The sequence below is a fragment of the Leucoraja erinacea genome, chromosome 5, assembly GCF_028641065.1.
Source record: "Leucoraja erinacea ecotype New England chromosome 5, Leri_hhj_1, whole genome shotgun sequence".
Taxonomy (NCBI): domain Eukaryota; kingdom Metazoa; phylum Chordata; class Chondrichthyes; order Rajiformes; family Rajidae; genus Leucoraja; species Leucoraja erinaceus.
In genome coordinates this window covers 58376454-58400284 of record NC_073381.1, presented here as the reverse complement: position 1 = coordinate 58400284, position 23831 = coordinate 58376454, and the positions used below count along the sequence as shown (strand labels likewise).

Below are 23831 nucleotides of genomic sequence, written 5' to 3'. Positions count from 1 at the left end.
TGAAAGTAAGCATGCAGGTACAACAGGCAGTGAAGAAAGCTAATGGCATGTTGGCCTTCATTGGACATACTGCAGTTGTACAGGGCCCTAGTGAGACCGCACCTGGAGTATTGTGTGCAGTTTTGGTCTCCTAATTTGAGGAAGGACATTTTGCTATTGAGGGAGTGCAGCGTAGGTGCACCAGGTTAATTCCCGGGATGGTGGGACTACATACCATGTTATAAGAGTGGGTCGACTGGGCTTGTATTCACTGGAATTTAGAAGGATGAGAGGGAATCTTATAAACATATTGTAGATTGGTTTATGCATGACAACCAATCATAGTAGACTGCATCACTAACCCCACCCTTCTGTACCATTTATATTAACACCCACTTCCTGTACTGATCAGTCTTGGAAGCGGTTATGATGCTCCGACAACTAACAACCTGCTGTACCGCTATAGTTTGAATGCTGATTAAAGATGATCTTGGATCTTAGATTATGTGACTCAGTTGTTTACACATATAAAATTCCTAAAGCTTTGGACAGGCTAGATGCAGGATAAATGTTCTCAATGTTGGGGGAGTCCAAAAACAGGGGTCACAGTTTAAAAATAAGGGGTAGTCCATTTAGGACCGAGATAAGGAAAATCTTTTTATTTTAACCCGGAGAGTTTTGAATCTGTGGAATTCTCTGCCACAGAAGGTGGTGGAGGCCAATTCACTGGATGTTTTCAAGAGAGAGATAGATTTAGCCCTTAGGGCTAAAGGAATCAAGGGATTTGGGGGGGAAAAGCATAAACGGGGTTCTGATTTTGGATTATCAGACATGATCATATTGAATGGCTGTGCTGGAACGAAGGGACGAATGGCCTACTCCTGCACCTATTTTCTATGTTTTGATATATCCATAACTTACTCATAAAATGTCATTATTTGAACTAGATTAGAATATACCAGCTACAAAACAGGCTGGTAGCTGGATGTACGTCAAGACTAACAATTCCACGTTCCACGTCTAGCCCTGCTGGAGGGAATAGACAAGTACTGCTGACAAAAGAGTGCCTGCATTCTCTGCATGAAAAGTACATTTTAGTTCTGTTATGCCAAAAGATTAAAAAAAACTAAACAGGTTGGGTAGCTTACATTGTTCATTCAATGTAACGGAATGAACATTGAATCCTCCAATTTAAGATAGCTAACCTACTAACAATCCTCCCCCTTTCTCTCCAGCCCTTCTTCCCTCTCTCGTCCATGTCCCACCTGGATTCACAATGATTTCTCCCCTTCCACCTACATTCCTTCTTCTGCCTTCATAATTCGCACCTTTTCTTACCTTATCTCATATTACTTGTCTTTTCTTCTCTGCTCTTTGTCCCACCATATGCCTATCAGAACCTATTCCCCTGATCGCTGTCACCTGTACACACTTGCCAGGTTATGTGCTGCCCCCAACTCTCATCCAGCTTTCTCTCCACTCACACCACAGTCTGCAGGGTCCTGATCCAAAACATCACCTATTCATGTTCTCCTGAAATGCCTGGCCCACCAAGTAACTCCAGCAATGTGTGTCGTTTGTTTTCGTAAACCAGCATCTGCAGTGCCTTATGTCTCCAAAGAAGCTTTGCATTTGCATTTCAAAAAAACATGCCGTGGGATCCACACCTGAGCACTTAAAAGGTTTTCAAAACCTATTTGATTGCTTAACATGCCATCACCTCCATTCCTTGTAATGTTGGAATTATTGGGTGAGATGATTGACAAGCCTAATAATCAAATTGTTTACCTTGGCATTTTGAGGGTTTTTTTCTGTTATTAGGTTGCTGATGGAAGTGCAAAATGATACTCACAGGAGTGATACAGGGAATAAGAGGTTATTTTGATAAAGATATACAAAAAATAGGGCGCAACTAACAAAGATTAAATAAAGAACAAAACAGTTAAGGACATAACTGTTCAACCCTTTTTTCACACAGAGAGTGGTGAATCTCTGGAACTCTCTGCCACAGAGGGTAGTTGAGGCCAGTTCATTGGCTATATTTAAGAGGAAGTTAGATGTGGCCCTTGTGGCTAAGGGGATCAGGGGGTATGGAGAGAAGGCAGGTACGGGATACTGAGTTGGATGATCAGCCATGATCATATTGAATGGCGGTGCAGGCTCGAAGGGCCGAATGGCCTACTCCTGCACCTAATTTCTATGTTTCTAACCCAAGTTACATCACTGTAGCGTTATTTAACTGACAATGGTTATCTTTAAACAATAAAATAGAAAAAATGAAAAGCAAAACAAAATGAAATTAAATAAATGGTTCCAGTAAACACCAACTATCAGCAGAGTACAAATGATCTAACTTATCTATTTATTTATTGTAATTAATAGGATTGTAAACGATTAAGTTGGAGTCCTAACAGAATAAAACACTAAGAAAACTATACTATTGTACTGTGGTGAGATAAACATATATAACCATATAACAATTACAGCACGGAAACAGGCCATCTCGGCCCCACAAGTCCGTGCTGAACAACTTTTTTTCCCTTAGTCCCACCTGCCTGCACTCATACCATAACCCTCCATTCCCTTCTCATCCATATGCCTATCCAATTTATTTTTAAATGATACCAACGAACATGCCACCACCACTTCCACTGGAAGCTCATTCCATACCGCTACCACTCTCTGAGTAAAGAAGTTCCCCCTCATGTTACCTTTAAACTTCTGTCCCTTAATTCTGAAGTCATGTCCTCTTGTTTGAATCTTCCCTATTCTCAAAGGGAAAAGCTTGTCCACATCAACTCTGTCTATCCCTCTCATCATTTTAAAGACCTCTATCAAGTCCCCCCTTAACCTTCTGCGCTCCAGAGAATAAAGACCTAACTTATTCAACCTATCTCTGTAACTTAGTTGTTGAAAACCCAGGCAACATTCTAGTAAATCCCCTCTGTACTCTCTCTATTTTGTTGACATCCTACCTATAATTGGGCGACCAAAATTGTACACCATACTCCAGATTTGGTCCCACCAATGCCTTGTACAATTTTAACATTACATCCCAGCTTCTATATTCAATGCTCTGATTTATAAAGGCTAGCATACCAAAAGCTTTCTTTACCACCCTATCTATATGCGATTCCACCTTCAAGGAACTATGCACGGTTATTCCCAGATCCCTCTGTTCAACTGTAAGGGGTTTTAATTAACCAGATATTTTTATAAAATTCATTGTGAGGTAAATCTCAGCAAATTATTGGAGACACAATAATTTTGTAAGAAATATATTTTTTACAGCATTATGAAGGTATAAAGGGACATATTTCGCAACTTTGAACACAATACATTTACTCAATTGGTTTATACAAATTGTAGACAGAATCTCATATATTCATTTCTTTAGTTCACTAATTAAGTAATTGAAGTGCAGACTCTTCAGAATTATTTTGAATAACACATTCTGGAAAATTTACTGTGAACATATTTTAATTACTCATTGTACAAAGATTTTCACAACACTGGGCTTCTAAGGAAAATTTGTAGGCATTCATGTATACAACAATCCGACTGGGTGATCAAACCTGCCAACAAGGGGGGTGCCGTGGTAGTCTGGCGCTCTGACCTCTACCGATCTGAGGCCAGGCGCCAACTCTCAGACACCTCCTCCTACTTATCCTTGGACCATGACCCCACAGACGAGCGCCATCACTGGCTTCATCGCTTCCGGCTCCCTGCCCTCCCAAACCTCCAACCTCATCGTTCCCCAGCCCCGCACGCCACGATTTTATCTTTACCCAAAAATCCACAAACCTGACTGTCCTGGCAGACCCATTGTTTCTACTTGTTCATGTCCCACCGAACTTATTTCCACATACCTCGACTCCATCCTATCCCCTCGGGACAAATCCCTCTCCACCTATGTCCAAGACACTTCACACGCTCTTTGTCTCTTCCATGACTTCCGTTTTCCAGGCCTCCACTCCTTCATCTTCACTATGGATGTCCAGTCACTCTAAACCTCCATCCCCCACCAGGAGGGTCTTAAAGCCCTCCCTTTCTTCCTCGACCATAGAACCGGTCTGGTAAGACCACATCTGGAGTATTGTGTACAGTTTTGGTCTCCTAATTTGAGGAAGGACATCCTTGTGATTGGGGCAGTGCAGCGTAGGTTCGTGAGATTGATCCCTGGGATGGCAGGACTGTCATATGAGGAAAGATTGAAAAGACTAGGCTTATATTCACTGGAGTTTAGAAGGATGAGGGGCAATCTTACAGAAACATACAATTATATAAGGACTGGACAAGCTAGATGCAGGAAAAATGTTCCCAATGTTGGGCGAGTCCAGAACCAGGGGACACAGTCGTAGAATAATAAAGGGGAGGCCATTTAAGACTGAGGTGAGAAAAAACTTTTTCACCCAGAGAGTTGTGAATTTGTGGAATTCCCTGCCATAGAGGGCAGTGGAGGCCAAATCACTGGATGGATTTAAGAGAGTGTTAGGTAGAGCAGTAGGGGCCAGTGGAATCAAGGGATATGGGGTGAAGGCAGGCATGGTTTATTGATTGGAGATGATCAGCCATGATTACAATGAATGGCGATGCTGGCTCCAAGGGCCGAATGGCCTCCTCCTGCACCTATTTTCTATGTTTCTATCTAACCAACCAATCCCCGTCTACTAATACCCTCCTCCACCTAGCAGAGCTGATCCTTACCCTCAACAACTTTTTCTTTGACTCCTCCAATTTCCTCCAAATCCAAGGCGTAGAAATGGGCACACGCATGGACCCCAGCTGTGCTTGCCTCTTTGTAGGGTACGTCGAACGATCCTTGTTGAAGGCGTATCGTGGTCCTATCCCCGAACTCTACCTCTGCTACATTGACGACTGCATTGGTGCTACCTCCTGCATCCATGCAGAACTCACTGACTTCATCTATTTCACCACTAACTTCCATCTGGCACTCAAATTCACCTGGACGGTTTCCGACATCTCCCTACCGTTTCTGGACCTCACCATCTCCATCGCAGGTAACAGATTACTGACCGATATCTACTACAAACCTACTGACGCCCATGGCTATCTGGACTACACTTCTTCCCACCCTGCTTCCTGTAAGGACTCCATCCCCTACTCCCAATTCCTCCGTCTACGCCGCATCTGCACCCAGGATGAGGTGTTCCAGATCAGGGCATCGGAGATGCCCTCATTCTTTAGGGAACGGGGGTTCCCCTCTTCTATTATAGATGAGGCTCGCACCAGGGTCTACTCTATATCCCGTAGCTCAGCACTTACTCCCCTTTCCCCTACTCGTAACAAGGACAGAGTCTCCTTGTCCTCACCTTCCACCCTACCAGCCGTTGCACGCAATATATAATCCTCCGACATTTTCGCCACCTCCAAAGGGATCTCACCACTGGCCCCATCTTCCCATCTCCTCCCCTTTCTGCTTTCCGCAGAGACTGTTCCCTCCGTAACTCATTGGTCAATTCGTCCTGCTGTATTACTCCAGTACTTTATATGCTTTACTGAAAATTACACTTTAGGGAAGGAAAATTTGTAAAACATTATTAAAAGGGGAGTTAATGGACATGCGATACAGAATAAGTTACAGGGATAGAAGAAAATAATGCAAGGGTATAAGGGACTACTACGAATCTTCTGCTGACTTGATCCAGGTGGGCCAAAAGCCCTCCTTCTACATTATTGTAGATAAAAACTCAAAAAGAAAAAGGCCATAAATATCTGAAAATGATTCAACTTATTTTTCTAAGTATTGTGACTTAACTAGGAACCAATGAAAGTAAAGTGAACAGGATTGAATGCAATATATAAAGCTTTTGTTAACCACATGACTTGGAGAGTAACCAGAGGAGGATAAGCAAATTGTTAAATATGGCGATAATAAAAAATTGGATCAGGGTTTCAAGTGAGTTAAAGCACAGATACGGGGGCAAGCAATGTTACGGAGGAAACCAAATTGAGCTAAGTAATGTCATAAATAGGTCAATGGTGATCATTCTAGGGGTAATTATTGCAATAATTTCCAAACGTTCTCCGGTTCAGGTTGTGATAATTCATAGAAAGATGCAAAAGCATAGAGTCGAGGTCTATGGAATGCTTTACATTGGTTCCTAAAATATTGGACTTCCCAATAATCATTGGGAAATGTATTTGTCTAGTACTGACTGTTAGACAAACAATTTAATAATTTCCTCCTCTTGTTCTTACATGGTGCATTAGTTTTCCAATGAAATAGTCACATTGTGCCCAGAGGTTCTGCAATGCAATTCTATTTCTAGCCCAAGGTCAATTTCGATATGTACAATCATGGCACCCAGCATCACATCACTAATGCATCCCTTAACAATGTATGTTTTTTAACTTACAGAAAATGTGAAAAGCAAATTATGGGAATGTGCAATTGCTTCAACTAATCAGTTAACGTGTATCTGCAATTAGAATGAAAGAATAAATTACACTGAACATCCTAAAGTTGACCAACATATGTAGACAATCAAATTGGAACAATAAAAACATACTAAATTATTTAATCTGTTCAATTCCAATTCAGTTGAGCACCAAATGATACAATAGTTTTGTGATGCTGGTGCATTAGCTCGTTAACATTAAATTGGCTTCCAGATGATTGCAAGAAGTATTTCCAAGAAATATACAATACATTAATAATCTCAGATGGGTCACATATTTCTACATGGGATCAATTATCTCAAAAAAATTGCAATAAATGTTTAATCCATACCCAGGCATGTGTAGATTTCCCTTGAAATGCTAAATGTTGATGATGAGAATGTTTTTGCATAGAACCGAAGGCCTTTATCCTAAAGAAAATGAGACATTATTTTTTTTTAATGTATTCCACATCTTTTCTTTACATGTAATACTTTAATAAATTATTCCTTACAAAAAATGAATACTTCAAATTTACTTTTGACCACTAGACAATGATAACATGACAACATTCGCAAGTTAAAGATGTGGGCCAAGAAAGCTGCATCATTTTTCTAGCAATAGTCGCTTTCACTGCACTTTTTCCAGAAAGTTTTGAAACAAATAAAATTAAATTCATCAGCATCATTTCCAAAACAGTGCTCTGCGATAGTACTTATGCAATACCACTTTACACAATGTCAAAGTCAGGGTCATCCTCACTCAGAAGTCTTGCCAGAGGATGCTCTTCGGCTGCCTCTGTTGAACTATGCCCCATGACACCTCGCCATTCACTGCAACTTTGCCACAGTCAAAAGAAACACTTATGCCAAAGAGTGCAAGCTGCAATGTTTGTGAAATTCAAATTTTACAAACACACTTCTGAGGGCATTTGATAGTGATTCAAATGAAGTCTCTCAAATCCTTACAGATAACTCTTGCCATCAGTGCTACATATTTCTCTTGTTTTTGTTTCCTGATCTGATTAATGTAAAATCAGTTTTCTTTTGCAGATTTCCTCTGGCACCTCTAGCCACCTAATTTTGAGCAGCAACCTGATGAAATATCTTGCTACTATGATAACTGGGATCACTGATTGTGTCTGTTTATTCAAGAGAGAGAGTTATGCTGATAACTGCAAAGTGATGTATCTAATGCTAAATAATGCTCAGTTTGACTAGAACATTACTAGAAGTTTGTTTCAGGTGTGCTTCAGATTGAATATGGTTGAACATTTTGACAAAAACACATTAGGCCATTACAATGCTTCAACAAGATTTTGGTAAGATGGATGTCAGAGTAACAACACTGCACAAACATGCATTAAAGACGGTAAACACTACAGTAAAGCCAATTGATTTTTCTGTGCAAAGTTTGTTTTGTGGGCATTGTGCAAATATGTTTTATGTACATTGTTTAAAAAAAACTCTATCCAACCAATATATGTGATAGGAAATTGTGATTACTGAAGATGCCAATTTCTAATATTAAAGTTTTCACTTACTATGGAAATATTTAGTGTTTTTGAAGAAAAATCGTGACATGAAATGTAATTTTTTCATTCCCTCTACTGATGCTGCCTGACTCACTGAGATCATCCAGGCACTTTTTTGCACAAGATTACTGCAACTCACTTCTCCTTGGCATCAGCTCCACCTACATCAACCGACTCCAACTGGTCCAGAACGCAGCCGCCCGACTCATCACCCACACCAAATCCTGGCATCACATCACTCCAGTCCTCAAACAACTTCACTGGCTTCCCAACTCCCACCGGATCACCTACAAAATCCTGGTCCTCACCTACAAAGCCCTCCACCATCTGGCCCTCCCATATCTCACTGATCTCCTCTCCCCCTACCAACCCTCACGGTCCCTCAGATCCACATCAGCCGGTCTCCGCTCCATCCACAAGTCCAACCTCCACAGTTTTTGGGACAGAGCCTTCTCCAGGGCAGCTCCCAGGCTCTGGAACTCCCTCCCCCAACTGATCCGCAATTCCGTGTCCCTCACCATCTTCCAGTCCCGCCTCAAGACCCATCTCTTCACCTCTGCCTATCCTTAGCCCCACGTCCCCCTCCCTTTTCATCTGTGCTTGAATTGCCTCATATTGTGTTTTGAATTGAATTCTGTCTTTAATTTGTGTACTAGTCATGTCTCTACTATTTATTTCATTCTGCTTACATGTTTTTCCTCTACTTGCTAAATTTTTGTACGGTGCCTTGAGACTCTTGAAAGGCGCCCATAAATAAAATTTATTATTATTATTATTATTATTATCTTCAGTTTCTTATGTCTACATTTCTAGTGTGTTTGACTTCAGGTTTCACAAACGGTTCCAACCTGTTTTTCAAAGCTTTAACACATCCCTTCATTTGCTTTCTCTAACTGCTCTCATTAACCTGTTAACCAGACCAATGTGTAAATGTTAATTCACCCAGAGAACATTGGCTTCATCATAATCAGAAATATTCCCTTTGTTCCATCCAACTGTACCTGCTCTTAATGCAACTCAAAACTAATTTTCATTCTCAATTTCATAGTTCTAAAGAAAGGTCTTCGACATTAAATATTAGCTCCTTGTCCGTTTCCAGAACTGCTGAGTGTTTCCAGTTTTCTCTGTGTATATTTTCTTAATTATGTTGTGGTATAGTTCACTGTCACTTCTGAAAACTTATTGCTATTATGGGGTGGAGACATACGTTACCTTTCACATTTTTTATATTTTTAAAAGTACGTTTGTAACACTTAAGCTGCTTCAGCAAGAGAACGAGCCTAATAGATACTATAAAATATGCCACAAATTACAGTAATTAATCAAAAAATGCAAAGTGTTGACGTATGAAAATCTTACAATTCCCGATTTAATAGCACTTTCAGCGTATAGTAAAGTGTAAGTATATTTTAGCTTATTACACTCAATGTAGAGTCTGGATCTGAAAGAGCTGCAGCAATGTATTTGCAAAGAGTTCCCCAGTATTCACAGTTCAATACATCAGATGGAGGAGCACAGCATAGAGTGTGCAAGGCATCCTGGCGAACCTTGAAAAGAAAACTCGGTTGAATCAATTTATTTCATCAAAGTGAATCAAATTAACTGGATTTATCAGCATTTATCAAAATATCAGCATTTATGCCACCATCTGTATAGAATGGTTAATTTACACTTAAAAGAGCACGATCTTAATAAAGACAGGTGCCTTGTCCATTGTACTATACATGCTGAGGCCAAGTGAACATGTAATTTCAACTTCAAGTAGCCCTGACTTTCCCTCTCGCCATCCCCTCCCCTTTCCCAGTTCTCCTACCAGTCTTACTATCTACAACTACATTTTATCTCTGTACCGCCCACTCCTCTGACATCAGTCTGAAGAAATGTCTCGACCCGAAACATCACCTATTCCTTTTCTCCAGAGATGCTGCCTGTCCCGCTGAGTTACTCCAGCATTTTATGTCTACCTTTGAACGCATAATTTGTTTAGACTACTCTTCCACTGTCAGTGTGACACAACAGTATTTAGGAAATATTGATATCCTCTATAATAGTGGATATCCAATAATGATGCACTCACCTCCATTGGCTGGCCAGGATCCATTCTTTCTATTAAAATCTGCAATTGTTCCTGATTCATAAATGTGTAGCTCTGCAGTAAAACAATGAATTATATTTGACACACTTAATGGCAATGATATATGAGGGATTATAGTTGACAAGTCCTTTTCAACTGGATAATAAATAGCCAATATAATGAAGCAACACAATTATCATTAGGGTTAAATGTGACATTTAAAGCTGGATGTACAACAACTTTTATTTATCAAATTGTTGCATTATTCCATTCTTATGGCCAAGTATTACTCCAATCATTCTATAAATCATCAACAAATTATTCAGTGAGTTCTGAACTAAAATTTCTTAAATCTACAAAGAGATATCAATAATCTATCTATACATAACTAAAACTATGATCTTGTATCTTCCGGTTTGACAGTCATTCTATTTGCGCAAAAACAGTATGCGATAGCGTTATGATTTTTTGCCAGCTTACTCACCGTTCTCCTGTGCTGCGATTGCACCGTTTCTGTCCGATCGGTGGAAGCTGGTAAGTTATCAAGATTTAAAAATCTTAAAAACCGCGCATGTGCAGATCAATTGCCTCTCCTGCCATTCAGCGCCGCGCGTATTGGTCACTTCTACTGGCACTCTGCAGGGACGGTCCGCCCCTTCCTGTGCCATCGCATCTTTACTGCAGCTGCGGGAGGCACTGGATGGCCGGCGGAGATCTCCAACGCAATGTTCCACCTCTCCACACAATTTTTGGAGGGAGGGACCGGAAACGGTCCGACCCAGCCTGATCCAGATTTTCTCTCCTGTCAATCACGTCATGAAGGCCACGCCCCTTCTGGTGGGAGGGGGAGGGACTATAAAACCTGGAAGTGTGGGCGTGGCTCAGTCTCTGCAAGATGGGGGAGGAAGAGGTCACGATTCGCTGTCTTTAGTGGCCTTGCCCCCTGCTTGAAATGGTATGAAACTGCACTTGAATTTGGTGGCCTTGCACCCTGCTTAAAATGGAGTTTCAAGGAATAGCCATGAGTCAACTGCCAGCCCACCAGCCGTGAGTGAGTGAGTGAGCTGCCAGCACAACAGGCTTGAGAGACTGAGCTGCCAGCCCAAGAATCCATTCAGCCCACAATGTCCATACTAGAGATACAAGATACATTTAATTGTCATTTGGACCCCTTGAGGTCCAAACGAAATGCCGTTTCTGCAGCCATACATTACATTACAAACACATAGACCCAAGACACAACACAATTTACATTTTACATAAACATCCATCACATAGCTGTGATGGAAGGCCAAATAAACTTATCTCCTCCACCCCCCCCCCCCCCCCCCCCCCCCCCCCCCCGATGTCAGAGTCAAAGTCAAAGCCCCCGGCAGGCGATGACGATTGTCCCGCGGCCATTAAAGCCACGCCGGGTGGTGCAAGGTCGCACACCGGGTCTTGCTGTTAGAGCCCCCGGCGTGCGCTCGCAGAGTCCTGCGGCCATTCCAAGCCGCGCGGGGCGGTGCTGTAAGGCCCCGCTCCAGGAGCTCTTCAACCTCGCAACTCGGGCGGGGGGAGTCGCCGTTGCGAGAGCCCTGAAAAGCGGTCTCCCTCCAGGGAGCCGCGGGCTCCCTGGTGCCGCCGTCCACAGACCTGCCGTTGGAGCCTCCGACTCTCCGGTAGCAGCAGCAGCAGCAGCAGCAGCAACAGCAACAGCAACAGCAGCGCTCCTCCACCGCTCCACCCGCTCCGGACTCGGCCAGCCCCGCAACGGCGACGGTGAGTCGTAGCACCTGAGTCCCCGGCTTCTTCCTGTTGGAGGCCGCTCCTCGTTGCGGCCCCAACGACAACGGAAACCCGACGAGAAAAGGTCGGGTCTCCAGTGCAGGGAGAGATTTAAAAAGTTTCCCCCACCCCCACCCCCCCACACACACACACCCCAACAAAAAATAACAAAAACTACATTAAAACACAGACAGAAAATAATAAAACGCGGACAGACTGCAGAGGCCGCTGCTGACCAGAGTCGCGCCGCCCACCGCCTTTTAGCCCTCTGGAAACCAGTCCCTTCAGCCCACAACACCCATGCTAGCGCTCCAGAAAGCCACCCCGCCCCCCCGGCCACCAATATTGGAATTGGTGGAGAGGTGGAACATTGCGTTGGGGGACCAGCCCTCCCGTGTGATGCCGAGTCTAGTACTTACTTAAAATAATAAAAACAGAGAAGGGACAGGACAGACTGCTGGTGAGGCGGACATTACGGGTGCCACCCAGTGGTCCCCGGAGCAGAGGATTCTAAACTAACGCCCCCCACCCCTCCACACCGGGCCCCCCTTTGTTCTCCCACTGTCCCTAATGGTGGTCCCCCACACCAGGTCCCCATTGTCTTCCCCTCCCCCCCTCACGTTTATCGATCTCGAGGCCCCCGTGCCGCCGAGGCCCACGTTGGCAGGCAGTGACTAGTGGCGTACCGCAAGGCTCAGTGCTGGGACCCCAGCTATTTACAATATATATATTAATGATTTGGACGAGGGAATTGAATGCAACATCTCCAAGTTTGCAGATGACACGAAGCTGGGGGGCAGTGTTAGCTGTGAGGAGGATGCTAGGAGGCTGCAAGGCGACTTAGATAGGTTGGGTGAGTGGGCAAATGCATGGCAGATGCAGTATAATGTGGATACATGGGAGGTTATCCACTTTGGTGGCAAGAACAGGAAAGTAGACTATTATCTGAATGGTGGCCGATTAGGAAAAGGGGAGATGCAACGAGACCTGGGTGTCATGGTACACCAGTCATTGAAAGTATGCATGCAGGTGCAGCAGGCAGTGAAGAAAGCGAATGGTATGTTAGCATTCATAGCAAAAGGATTTGAGTATAGGAGCAGGGAGGTTCTACTGCAGTTGTACTGGGCCTTGGTGAGTATTGGAGTATTGTGTACAGTTTTGGTCTCCTAATCTGAGGAAAGACATGCTTGCCATCGAGGGAGTACAGAGAAGGTTCACCAGACTGATTCCTAGGATGGCAGGACTTTCATATGAAGAAAGACTGGATAGACTCGGCTCGTACTCGCTAGAATTTAGAAGATTGAGGGGGGATCTTATAGATACTTACAAAATTCTTTAGTGGTTGTACAGGCTAGATGCAGGAAGATTGTTCCCGATGTTGGGGAAGTCCAGACCAAGGGGTCACAGTTTAAGAATAAGGGGGAAGTATTTTAGGACCGAGATGAGAAAACCATTTTTCACACAGAGAGTGGTGAATCTCTGGAATTCTCTGCCACAGAAGGTAGTTGAGGACAGTTCATTGGCTATATTTAAGAGGGAGTTAGATGTGGCCCTTGTTGCTAAAGGGATCGGTGGTATGGAGAGAAGGTAGGTACAGGATACCGAGTTGGATGATCAGCCATGATCATATTGAATGGCGGTGCAGGCTCAAAGGGCCGAATAGCCTACTCCTGCACCTTTTTTCTATGTTTCTTTGTTGCCGCCGGGGCTCCCACTGCTGCCACTGCCGAGGCTCCTTCGGCCCAGACAGGCCTCGCCATCCGGCTCCTCGGGGCACTCCCGCCACGTTCGCAGCTCCCCAGGACACAATCACAATGCCTCCATAATCACAACCCTACCATTTTCAGAACCCTGCGGTGCAATCCAATTGACTTACCCAGGTTCAGATATTTCAGCTTCTAAAGCAACTTCTCTTTAGTAATAACAACTCTGCTAATTTCTGCCCCCTGACATTCTTGAATTTCTGGTGTCTCATGCTTTTTCTCTCTTCTGACATTTCAGATTTGATTTGTTTTCTCCCATTTATCCCACCTTCAGAAATAACTTTACCATCCTATTTTACTTCATTCTTTTCCAAGTTCCAATTCTGAAATATTCTGTTCTGCTTTCTGTGGATGCTACCCAATCTGTTTAATATTTCTGACATTGCATGATGTTACTTCAGTATTTCCAGCAACTGCAGTATTTCAATGTTACAAATTTTCAAGATGTGTCAATATTATTCACATTTACAAATGTGATAATTGAGTTTTAATCTTCTAGTGCTTTCTGCTCTGCCACATTTGACAAAGCTATGAGGAGAATACATGATTAGTTTAAAATTACTGCAATGAGCTTTTTGAAGATCTTCTGCAGCAAGTGCTGTTCGATTATAATCAACATTTTGCCGCCTGCTCAATTATTTCTATTCACTGGCTCACCAGCCTGCAGGAAAGATGCTATTAACCTGGAAAGGGTGTAGAGAAGATTTGTGAGGATGTTGCCAGGACTCGAGGGTTGAGTTATAGCGAGAGGTTGGGCAAACTAGGACAATTCCTTAGTGGACTGGAGCCTAAGGTTGATCTCATAGAGGTGCATAAAATAATTTGTCCCAGGGTTGGGAAAATTAAGAACTAGAGGGCATACATTTAAGGTGAGAAGGGAAAGAATTAATAGGAACCTACCAACTTTCCATACAGAGGCTGGTGGGTATATGGAAAGAGCTGCCAGGTGAGGCAGTTAAGGCAGGTACAATAACAACATTTATAAGACATTTGAACAAATACACTGATATGAAAAGTTTAGGATATTGGTTAAACAAGGGCAAATGGGACTAGCTTTGTTGAGTATTTTGGTCTGCATGGGATGTATCTCGCCAAAGGGCCTATTTCTGTGCTGTATACGTACGTCCATGGCTATATTACCCATTCCGAGATATCCCGTCCAATTATAAGCCATACCAAACTTCTCAAATCATTTACCAAATAACCCACCCAGAACATTTTGCCAAATAACTCATCCCCACCATCTCTTTGGCCACACTTCCAATCAATTCCAAACTTTTATCCTCTCTCCTCAATTTCCAGCTCAAATACCTGTAGAGGTGGTAGATTACAAAGGGAAGTGTACATGTTTATACGTGTAAAGCTATTTTTTTCAGGTAGCATTTCAATGCCTGAAATTCTAGCACAACACTCAAATTTGCTCTTTGGCACCATTTTAACTTTGGTTCCTAAGTCCATTAAGTAAAACTTTCCATGGTACTTAATAGATGTATTTTCAAACATTATGTAGTGACCTCCTTATCAGAAGAAAATCACCCATGTCATTTTTAAAAGAGGATGGGGTGGGGAGGGGGGTTAAAACCAGGCGCAGCAAGTAGCCCAAGCAACAATGTAAAGAACTAAGTTAAAAGAAATAGGACACAGAAGTTGAGAATTAAATCAGGGCAGGAGGGAAATAGATGAAGAGAAAATTAGGAGAGACTTGAGACAGAAAAGAGGAAGAAAGGTAAGAGGTGATTATTACTTGGAAAATAACCACTTACCCTTTGACTCCTTCCACTTCCTCCAAGTCCAAGGCATAGCTATGGGCACCCGCATGGGCCCCAGCTATGCCTACCTGAACTTTGAACAATGTTCCAGCGTACACTGGCCCTATCCCCGAACTCTATCTCCGTTACATTGATGACTGCATCGGTGCTACCTCCTGCACCCATGCAGAACTCATGGGCTTCATCAACTTCACCACCAATTTTCATTGTGCACTCAAATTTACTTGGACCATCTGCAACTATTTCAATGTAATACTGTACTAGATCTCCAATCCACTGTATCCGTTGTTCAAGATGTGGACTCATACATCGGCGAGACCAAACATAGACTGGGCGATCGTTTCACAGAACACCTTCACTCAGCCCGCCTAAACCTACCTGATCTCCCAGTTGCTGGACACTTCTCCTTCCCATTCCTGCACAGACCTTTCTGTGTTTGGTCTCCTCCGTTATCAGAGTGAGGCTAAACACAAATTGGAGGAACAGCATTTCATATTTTCCTTGGGCAGCTTACAGCCCAGCGGTATGAATATTGATTCCTCTCACTTCAGGTAACCCTGGCATTCCATCTCTCTCTCTCCCTCTCCCACCCAAATTGCACTAGCTTCTCATTTTCCCCTACATACAGCTAACAATGGCCTGTTTGCTTTATCATCGTTACTTTTTGGCGCATCTTTTATTCACTGTCCTTTATCTCTCCACATCATCATCCATGTGTGTCACTTCCCTTACCCCTAACCAGTCTGAAGAAGCGTCTCGACCCAAAACATCACCCATTCCTTCTCTCCAGAGATACAGTCTGTCCTGCTGAATCATTCCAGCTTTTTGTGTCTATCTTTGGTTTAAACTAGCATCTGCAGTTCCTTCCAACACACCCCTCACCCTCCTGTGCTCCAAGGAATAAAGTCCTACCTGTTCAACCCCTCCCTTTAGCTTGAGCCCTCAAGTCCTGGCAACATCCTCGTAATTCTCCTCTGCACCCTTTCAAACTTGACAACATCTTTCCTATAACGAGCTGGATGGATACGACCTTAATTACATTAACAGAAAAAATAAGGGTGGAGGAGGGGTAGCACTATATGTGGATACAACTCTGAACTATAGGGTATTAGATGGTATGACAACTGTGGTTGACAATCTGCAGGAATGCATAACTATAGAAATATATAACGGTAGAAATAAAAATGTCATCATTAGCTGCATATATAGGGCACCGGGGTCGAGTATTAAAATCTTCAGGGGCTGGATGGAGAGTATGTTTTCAATAACAAGTAGCAAATCAGTTTTTTCAATGTGGAGATTTCAATATCGACCTACTAAATCCTAACCAACACAACCTTACAGAAGACTTTGTCCACACAATGTCCAGTATGAGTCTATTTCCCAAAATCACCAGACCCAGTAGAATTACTTCCCATTGTGCTACACTCATTGACAATATATTCAACAATGACATTGAAAACAAAACAGTAAGTGGATTATTAATCAACGATATAAGTGACCACTTGCCAGTTTTCATAGTTTATGATTACATCCACAGGAACAACAAACCATACAAACTAACAGAATATAGACGAGTGAGATCGGAGGAAGCTATCAATGCACTAAAAAAGGACTTATTGGCACAAAACTGGGACATAATATACCAAAAAAGAGACATTGACAGTGCTTATGAATCATTTATTACTATGTTTGTCACTATATGATTAAAAAACTGTCCAATCAAAGAACATAACAGAAAATCAATAAATACTAAATGTCCATGGATTACAAAGGGATTACAAAATGCCTGCAAAAAAAATGCACTATACAGAAATTTCATAAGACAGAGAACTAAAGATACAGAAAATAAATATAAAAATTACAAAAATAAGTTAACTTATATTATAAGAACAAGCAAGAAAGATTATTATAAGAAAAATTTAGATGATAACAAAAACAACATAAAAAGAATATGGAGCATACTTAATAGTATTATCAGAAATGGCCCGGGGAAAACAAACTACCCGAAGTATTTTATTGATAAGGACAATGAAAATTATAATATGGAGGATGTAGCAAATAGCTTTAATAATTTTTTTGTAAATTGTGGACCAGACCTGGCTAAACAAATCCCTGATCCAGGGACATCTGGAGAAACTCCTGAGAATTTATTGGAGAGAAATCCCTGCTCTATGTTTCTTATGGCAGTAGATGAAAAAGAACTGTTGGACATTATTAAAACTTATAAAAACAAAATGTCTACTGATTTCAACGACATTGACATGTTGTTAGTTAAGATGGTTATTGAGGGGATTTCCAAACCTCTAACATTCATCTGTAATTTATCTTTCCAAACCAGTACTTTTCCAATCAAAATGAAAATAGCAAAAGTCATACCAATATACAAAACTGGGAACAAGCATCATTTCACAAACTATAGACCTGTTTCTTTACTCCCTCAATTCTCCAAAATACTAGAAAAAATGTTCAACAATAGACTCGACATATTTGTAGAAAAGCATAAATTAATCACTCAATATGGATTCAGATCAAAAGATCAACATCACTTGCAATAATAGAATCAATTGAAGATATCGCAAACGCTATTGACAATAAACTATATGCAGCTGGGATATTTATTGATATAAAGAAAGCATTTGATACGATCAATCATAGAAACATAGAAACATAGAAACATAGAAATTAGGTGCAGGAGTAGGCCATTCGGCCCTTTGAGCCTGCACCGCCATTCAATATGATCATGGCTGATCATCCAACTCAGTATCCCGTACCTGCCTTCTCTCCATACCCCCTGATCCCCTTAGCCACAAGGGCCACATCTAACTCCCTCTTAAATATAGCAAATGAACTGTCCTCAACTACCCTCTGTGGCAGAGAGTTCCAGAGATTCACCACTCTCTGTTCATGATATTTTATTAAAAAAATTAGAAAGGTATGGCATTAGAGGTCTAGTACTGGATTGGATAAAAAGCTATTTAAGTAACAGGCAACAGTTTGTGAAGTTGGGTAGCTACAGTTCTACATGTTTGGACATTGTTTGTGGTGTCCCCCAGGGGTCAGTGTTGGGTCCAAAACTATTCATCATGTATATAAACAACATTTGTATTGTGTCCAAAGCCTTGAGGCTGGTCTTGTTTGCAGACAACACAAATATTTTTTGTTCTGGGGAGAATTTAAAACAACTACTGGACAAAATAACAAAATAAATGGGCAAACTGAAAACATGGTTTGACAGGGACAAAATATCATTAAACTTGAGCAAAACCAAAATAATGTTATTTGGTAATTGCAGAACAATTACACAAGCAAATATAAAGATAAATGGGGTTGAAATTGAACAAGTTCATGAAAATAAATTTCTTGGAGTTATAATGGATGATAGAATCAGCTGGAAATCACACATTAAACATGTACAATCCAAACTGTCAAAAAGCATTTCTGTATTACACAAAGTTAAGCAGGTTCTGGATCACAAATCACACCGCATTCTCTACTGTTCACTAATCTTACCCTATTTAAATTACTGTGCAGAAGTCTGGGGCAATAACTATAAAAGTTTGCTACATTCATTAACTATTCAGCAAAAAAGAGCAATACGTATTATTCACAATGTCAGGTATTTGGGTCACACTAATCCATTATTCTTGCAGTCAGAATTATTAAAATTAGAAGATTTGGTTGCATTTAAAACAGCACAGATAATGTTTAGAGCCAAAAATAAAAACTTACTTGGAAATATACAAAAATTATTCAATGAGCGAGTGGGGGGTTATAATTTAAAAAGAATATTTAATTTTAAGGTACAAAGAGTCCGCACGACCAAAAAAACTTTTTGTATTTCGGTCTGTGGAGTAGGATTGTGGAACAGTTTGAATATGGAGTTAAAGCAATGTCCAAATATGAACCAGTTCAAAATGACATACAAAAAACTTTTTTTCACAAGGTACAGGGATGAAGGGGTTGGTTGACAAACAGTGGTTAATGTTTATTTATTATTTTATTTATTATTTATTTATGTTTTTTGGTTACTTCATACACATTACTTGTATGGGTATATCAGTTGTATGTATATATATATGCCTGTATGCATCTCTAAAAATTGTCTGGGGTATTATTATTATTAATTAATTAATTATTAAACAGGGAAGAAAGGTTTAGGGAGAAGGGGTGAGATTAAATAAGTTATTCTTCTTCTCACTCCTTTTCGAGCTTGTAAAGAAAAAGTGTTGGACATTTAAATTTTGCTTTATGCTTTTCATTGCTTTGCAAATATTGCCTGGAATGTCCAATTGTTTGACTATTTCGATTTTGTTGTTGTTATTTATTCCTATTTATGTCTTTACTTGTTCGGAACAAATAAATAAACTAACTAACTAACTAAACTATAACAGGGTGACCTAAATTAAATACAATACTCCAAATATAGGCTCTACAGTGTCTTGTGTAACTGAGCATGACCTCCCAACCTCTGTACTAAATATTCTGACCGAAGGCTAATGTGCCGAAAGCCTTGTTGACCACCCTATCTACCTTTGACTCCTCTTCAAGGAACTATGTACCTACACTTCTAGTTCCCTCTGTTCTACAACACTTCCCAGAACCCCACCATTCACTGTGTAGGTCCTGCCCATGTTAGACTTCCCAATATGCAACACCTCATGTTTCTCTGTATTAAATTCCATCAACCATTCCTCAGCCCACCCGACCAACCGATCAAAGTCCTACTGCAATTTTGAACAACCATCTTCTCTATCTACAATACCACCCACCTTTGTGTCATCTGCAAAGTTGCAAATCATGTACGTACGTTCTCATCCAAATCATTGATATAGATGACAAACAGCAATGGGCCCAGCACAGAACCTTGAGGCACACCATTAGTCACAGGCTTCCAGGCCGAAAAACAACCTTCCACCATCACACTCTGCTTCCTTCCATTATGCCAATTTCTATCCATTCAGCTATCTCTCCTTGGATCCCACGGGATCTAACCTCTACAGCTCTGCCCTCGTCAACCGTTTTGGTCACATGTTCACATCTGAAGATTTGTGTCTCAGATTTGTGAGACACGACATCCCAGGTGCAAAACCATGTTGACTATCTCTAATCAGCCCCTGTCCATCTAAATGCATGTATATCTTATCCCATAGTATAGTCTCTAATAACTTTCCGACCACAGACGTTAGGCTCAATATTTATATACTTGCAATATTTTTTTCTTAATTACAACGACGACTCCTGAACAATGGATGTTTGCCAGTGAAGTGTCATCCAGAAAAGCCGTCATTTTGTGAGAAAGTTAATGAAATTGTCTTCAATTAGATTACCAGTGAAATTTAGCATCACTGTAATATATAATACCATTTAACTTTTGCCAGCTACAACTTTGATCCTCCAGTTTATGTATCATTAGAATTTACTGCAATCTTGTGGAACATGACACCATTTTTACATCAATTACAGTAATAAGGTGTGTATAAAGCCTAATTAAGCCATAAAATCATGAGATGTATGGCTGGTTCTCATTCTGAATCCTCTGAGTATAGTTGGACCATTTTCTTGAGACTCCCAGATTTACTTAATCTTAACTACTTTTGTCACAAGCATCAGCAGCAACAATAGAAAGCAAACCAATTCTACTGATATGTTGGTTTTCAGAGAAACTTAGGACTGCTATCCATAGACACCAAATGTTGTTAAACAATCCCTTATGGACAATATCACGTCTACATCTTGCACTCAGTTTCAACATTGAATAAAGCAGCAACATCTATTACAAAAAATGAACAATTGTTTGAGGCTGTAACTAGGAGAATAGACAAGGGAGAGCCAGTGGATGTAGCGTACCTGGACTTTCAGAAAGCATTTGATAAGGTCCTACATAGGAGATTAGTGGACAAAATTAGAGCACATAGTATTGGGGGTAGGGTACTGACATGGATAGAAAATTGGTTGGCAGACAGGAAACAAAGAGTAGGGATTAACGGATCCCTTTCAGAATGGCAAGCAGTGACGAGTGGGGTACCGCAAGGCTCGGTGCTGGGACCGCAGCTAATTACAATATACATCAATGATCTAGATGAAGCGATTCAAAGTAACATTAGCAAATGTACAGATAACACAAAGCTGGGTGGCAGTGTGAACTGTAAAGAGGATGCTTTGAAAATGCAGGGTGACGGATAGGTTGGGTGAGTGGGCAGATGCATGGCAGGTGCAGTTTAATGTGGATAAATGTGAGGTACTTTGGTGGCAAAAACAGGAAGGCAGATTATTATTTAAATGGTGTCAAGTTGGGAAAAGAGGAAGTACAATGGGATCTGGGGGTCCTTGTTCATCAGTCACTGAAAGTAAGCATGCAGGTACAGCAGGCAGTGAAGAAAGCGAATGGCATGTTGGCCTTCATAACAAGAGGAGTTGAGTATAGGAGCAAAGAGGTCCTCTGCAGTTGTACAGGGCCCAAGTGAGACCACACCTGGAGAATTGTGTGCAGTTTTGGTTTCCAAATTTGAGGAAGGACATTCTTGCTATTGAGGGAGTGCAGCGTAGGTTCACAAGGTTAATTCCCGGGATGGCGAGACTATCATATGTTGATAGAATGGGGATGGGGATGGGGACTGGACATTGTGCCTTCCCCCACAGTGGTATCCATTGTGGGGGGATGATTTTTACTGTGTAATGTGAATATGTTAGTTTGTGTCCAAGATGGCTGTCGGAAGGGAGAGTGGACGCTAGCGCGCTTTAGCTGCCGCTGCTCTCTCTTCACATTATGTTTTTGATTTTTTGTCTTTGGAGCGAATTCTGTCTTTAATTTGTGTATTGGTGATGTCCTTATTATTTATTTTACTCCGACTCTATGTTTTTTCTCTCTTGTTAATTTTCTGTAAGGTGTCCTTGAGACTTTGAAAGGTGCCCACAAATAAAATGTATTATTATTATTATTATTATTATAGAATGGAGCGGCTGGGCTTGTATACTCTGGAATTTAGAAGGATGAGAGGGGAATCTTATTGAAACATATAAGATTAATGGTTTGGACACGCTAGAGGCAGGAATCATGTTCCCGATGTTGGGGGAGCCTAGAACCAGGTGCCACAGTTTAAGAATAAGGGGTAAGCCATTTAGAACGGAGATGAGGAAAAGCTTTTTCACACAGAGAGTTGCGAGTCTGTGGAATTCTCTGCCTCAGAAGGTGGTGGAGGCCAGTTCTCTGGATGCTTTCAAGAGAGAGAGATAGATAGACAGTCAGGGGATATGGGGAGAAAGCAGGAACGGGGTACTGATTGTGGATGATCAACCATGATCACATTGAATGGCGGTGCTGGCTCAAAGGGTCAAATGGTCTACTCCTGCACCTATTTACTATTGTCTATTGTCTAACTCAGCAGATCAGACAGCATTTGTGGAGAGAGATGGACAGATGGTGTTTAGGGTCGAGACCATTCCTCTAAATGAGGTAGCAGAGGGGAGATAACCAGCAGAAAAAGATGAGGGGAAGAGGTGGGGCAAAACCTCGCACACAATAGATGGATCAAGTTGAAGAGGATCTGATGGGCAAACAAGTCAGGTGGTGGAAAGAAGGGTGGAGACATAGTATGAAAAATGGGGGACCGTGGCAGGGATGGGTAGAAAATGAAATGAAATGATGAAAGAATTGGAGAAGGAGGAAGGTGCCAAGGATCGGGCAGTGGAGAGAAAGGGGCAAACAGGGGTAATTACCTGAAATCGGAAAATATGAGATATTGTTATTTCTGTTTGCATGTGACAATGGAGACGGTAGAGGATAGTCAATATGGGGAGGGGAAGGGGAATTAAATTGGCTAGTAGCCAGTTGCTGTCTATTATTTTCTATGTTTATTCTGTTCACTTAATTATTCTGACACACAATGGAGAGCATTCAGCTCATTGAGTCCATGCGGACTCCCAAATGAACAATCCCATTTCCCCTCTCATCTCTGTAATACTCCGACCTATCCTCTCCCTCATGCTCACCAATTTCCCTTTGATTATTTTGCCACATCCCCCGTGATCACAGGAGACCAAACTTCACCCAAGATCAGGGCTGAACCCATGTTGCTGTCACTATTAGATGGCATCAGCAGCACTAGCCCCCGTGGCACTGTGCAGCCCAAGGAATGTGGCTTTGGAAATTAAGAATGATCAGAATAAATTGTGAATGGATGTCTGGGAAATCATCGTTTCTTCCACATCTATGCCACATTGGACAGAATTTTTAGCATTGAAAAGTCCTGTCTTCTAAAGCTCCTACTTTAAACAGAATCAAAATTTAAGAATATCCAAGGTTAACAACTGCATTTCTTAAACAATGAACTCTATGGTCCAATGCTATATAGTCAGCAGATTCAACCTCAAACCCGTTTCATTTTGCCTAGGCCTACATGATCTCCAAGTTGCTAAACATTTTAAATCCCCCTCCCATTCTCATACTGACCATTCTGTCCTGGGCCTCCAGCACTGTCAGAGTGAAGCTTAACCAAATTGGATGAACAGCACCTTATATTTCATTTGGGCAACTTACAACC

General features: G+C 41.5%; 1 protein-coding gene across 2 annotated transcripts in view; it reads right to left on the bottom strand.

Annotated features, from left to right (window-relative positions):
- Nucleotides 1-23831, bottom strand: part of tbc1d32 (TBC1 domain family, member 32) — a 145194-nt gene that overhangs the window by 108061 nt on the left and 13302 nt on the right. For both annotated transcript variants that reach the window (XM_055635731.1, XM_055635730.1), the window contains 3 exons: nucleotides 9993-10064; nucleotides 9337-9462; nucleotides 6734-6812 (listed from right to left, as the gene is read on the bottom strand). In XM_055635731.1, coding sequence (XP_055491706.1) covers nucleotides 6734-6812; nucleotides 9337-9462; nucleotides 9993-10064 — 277 coding nt within the window. The remainder of the gene's footprint in view (nucleotides 1-6733; nucleotides 6813-9336; nucleotides 9463-9992; nucleotides 10065-23831) is intronic.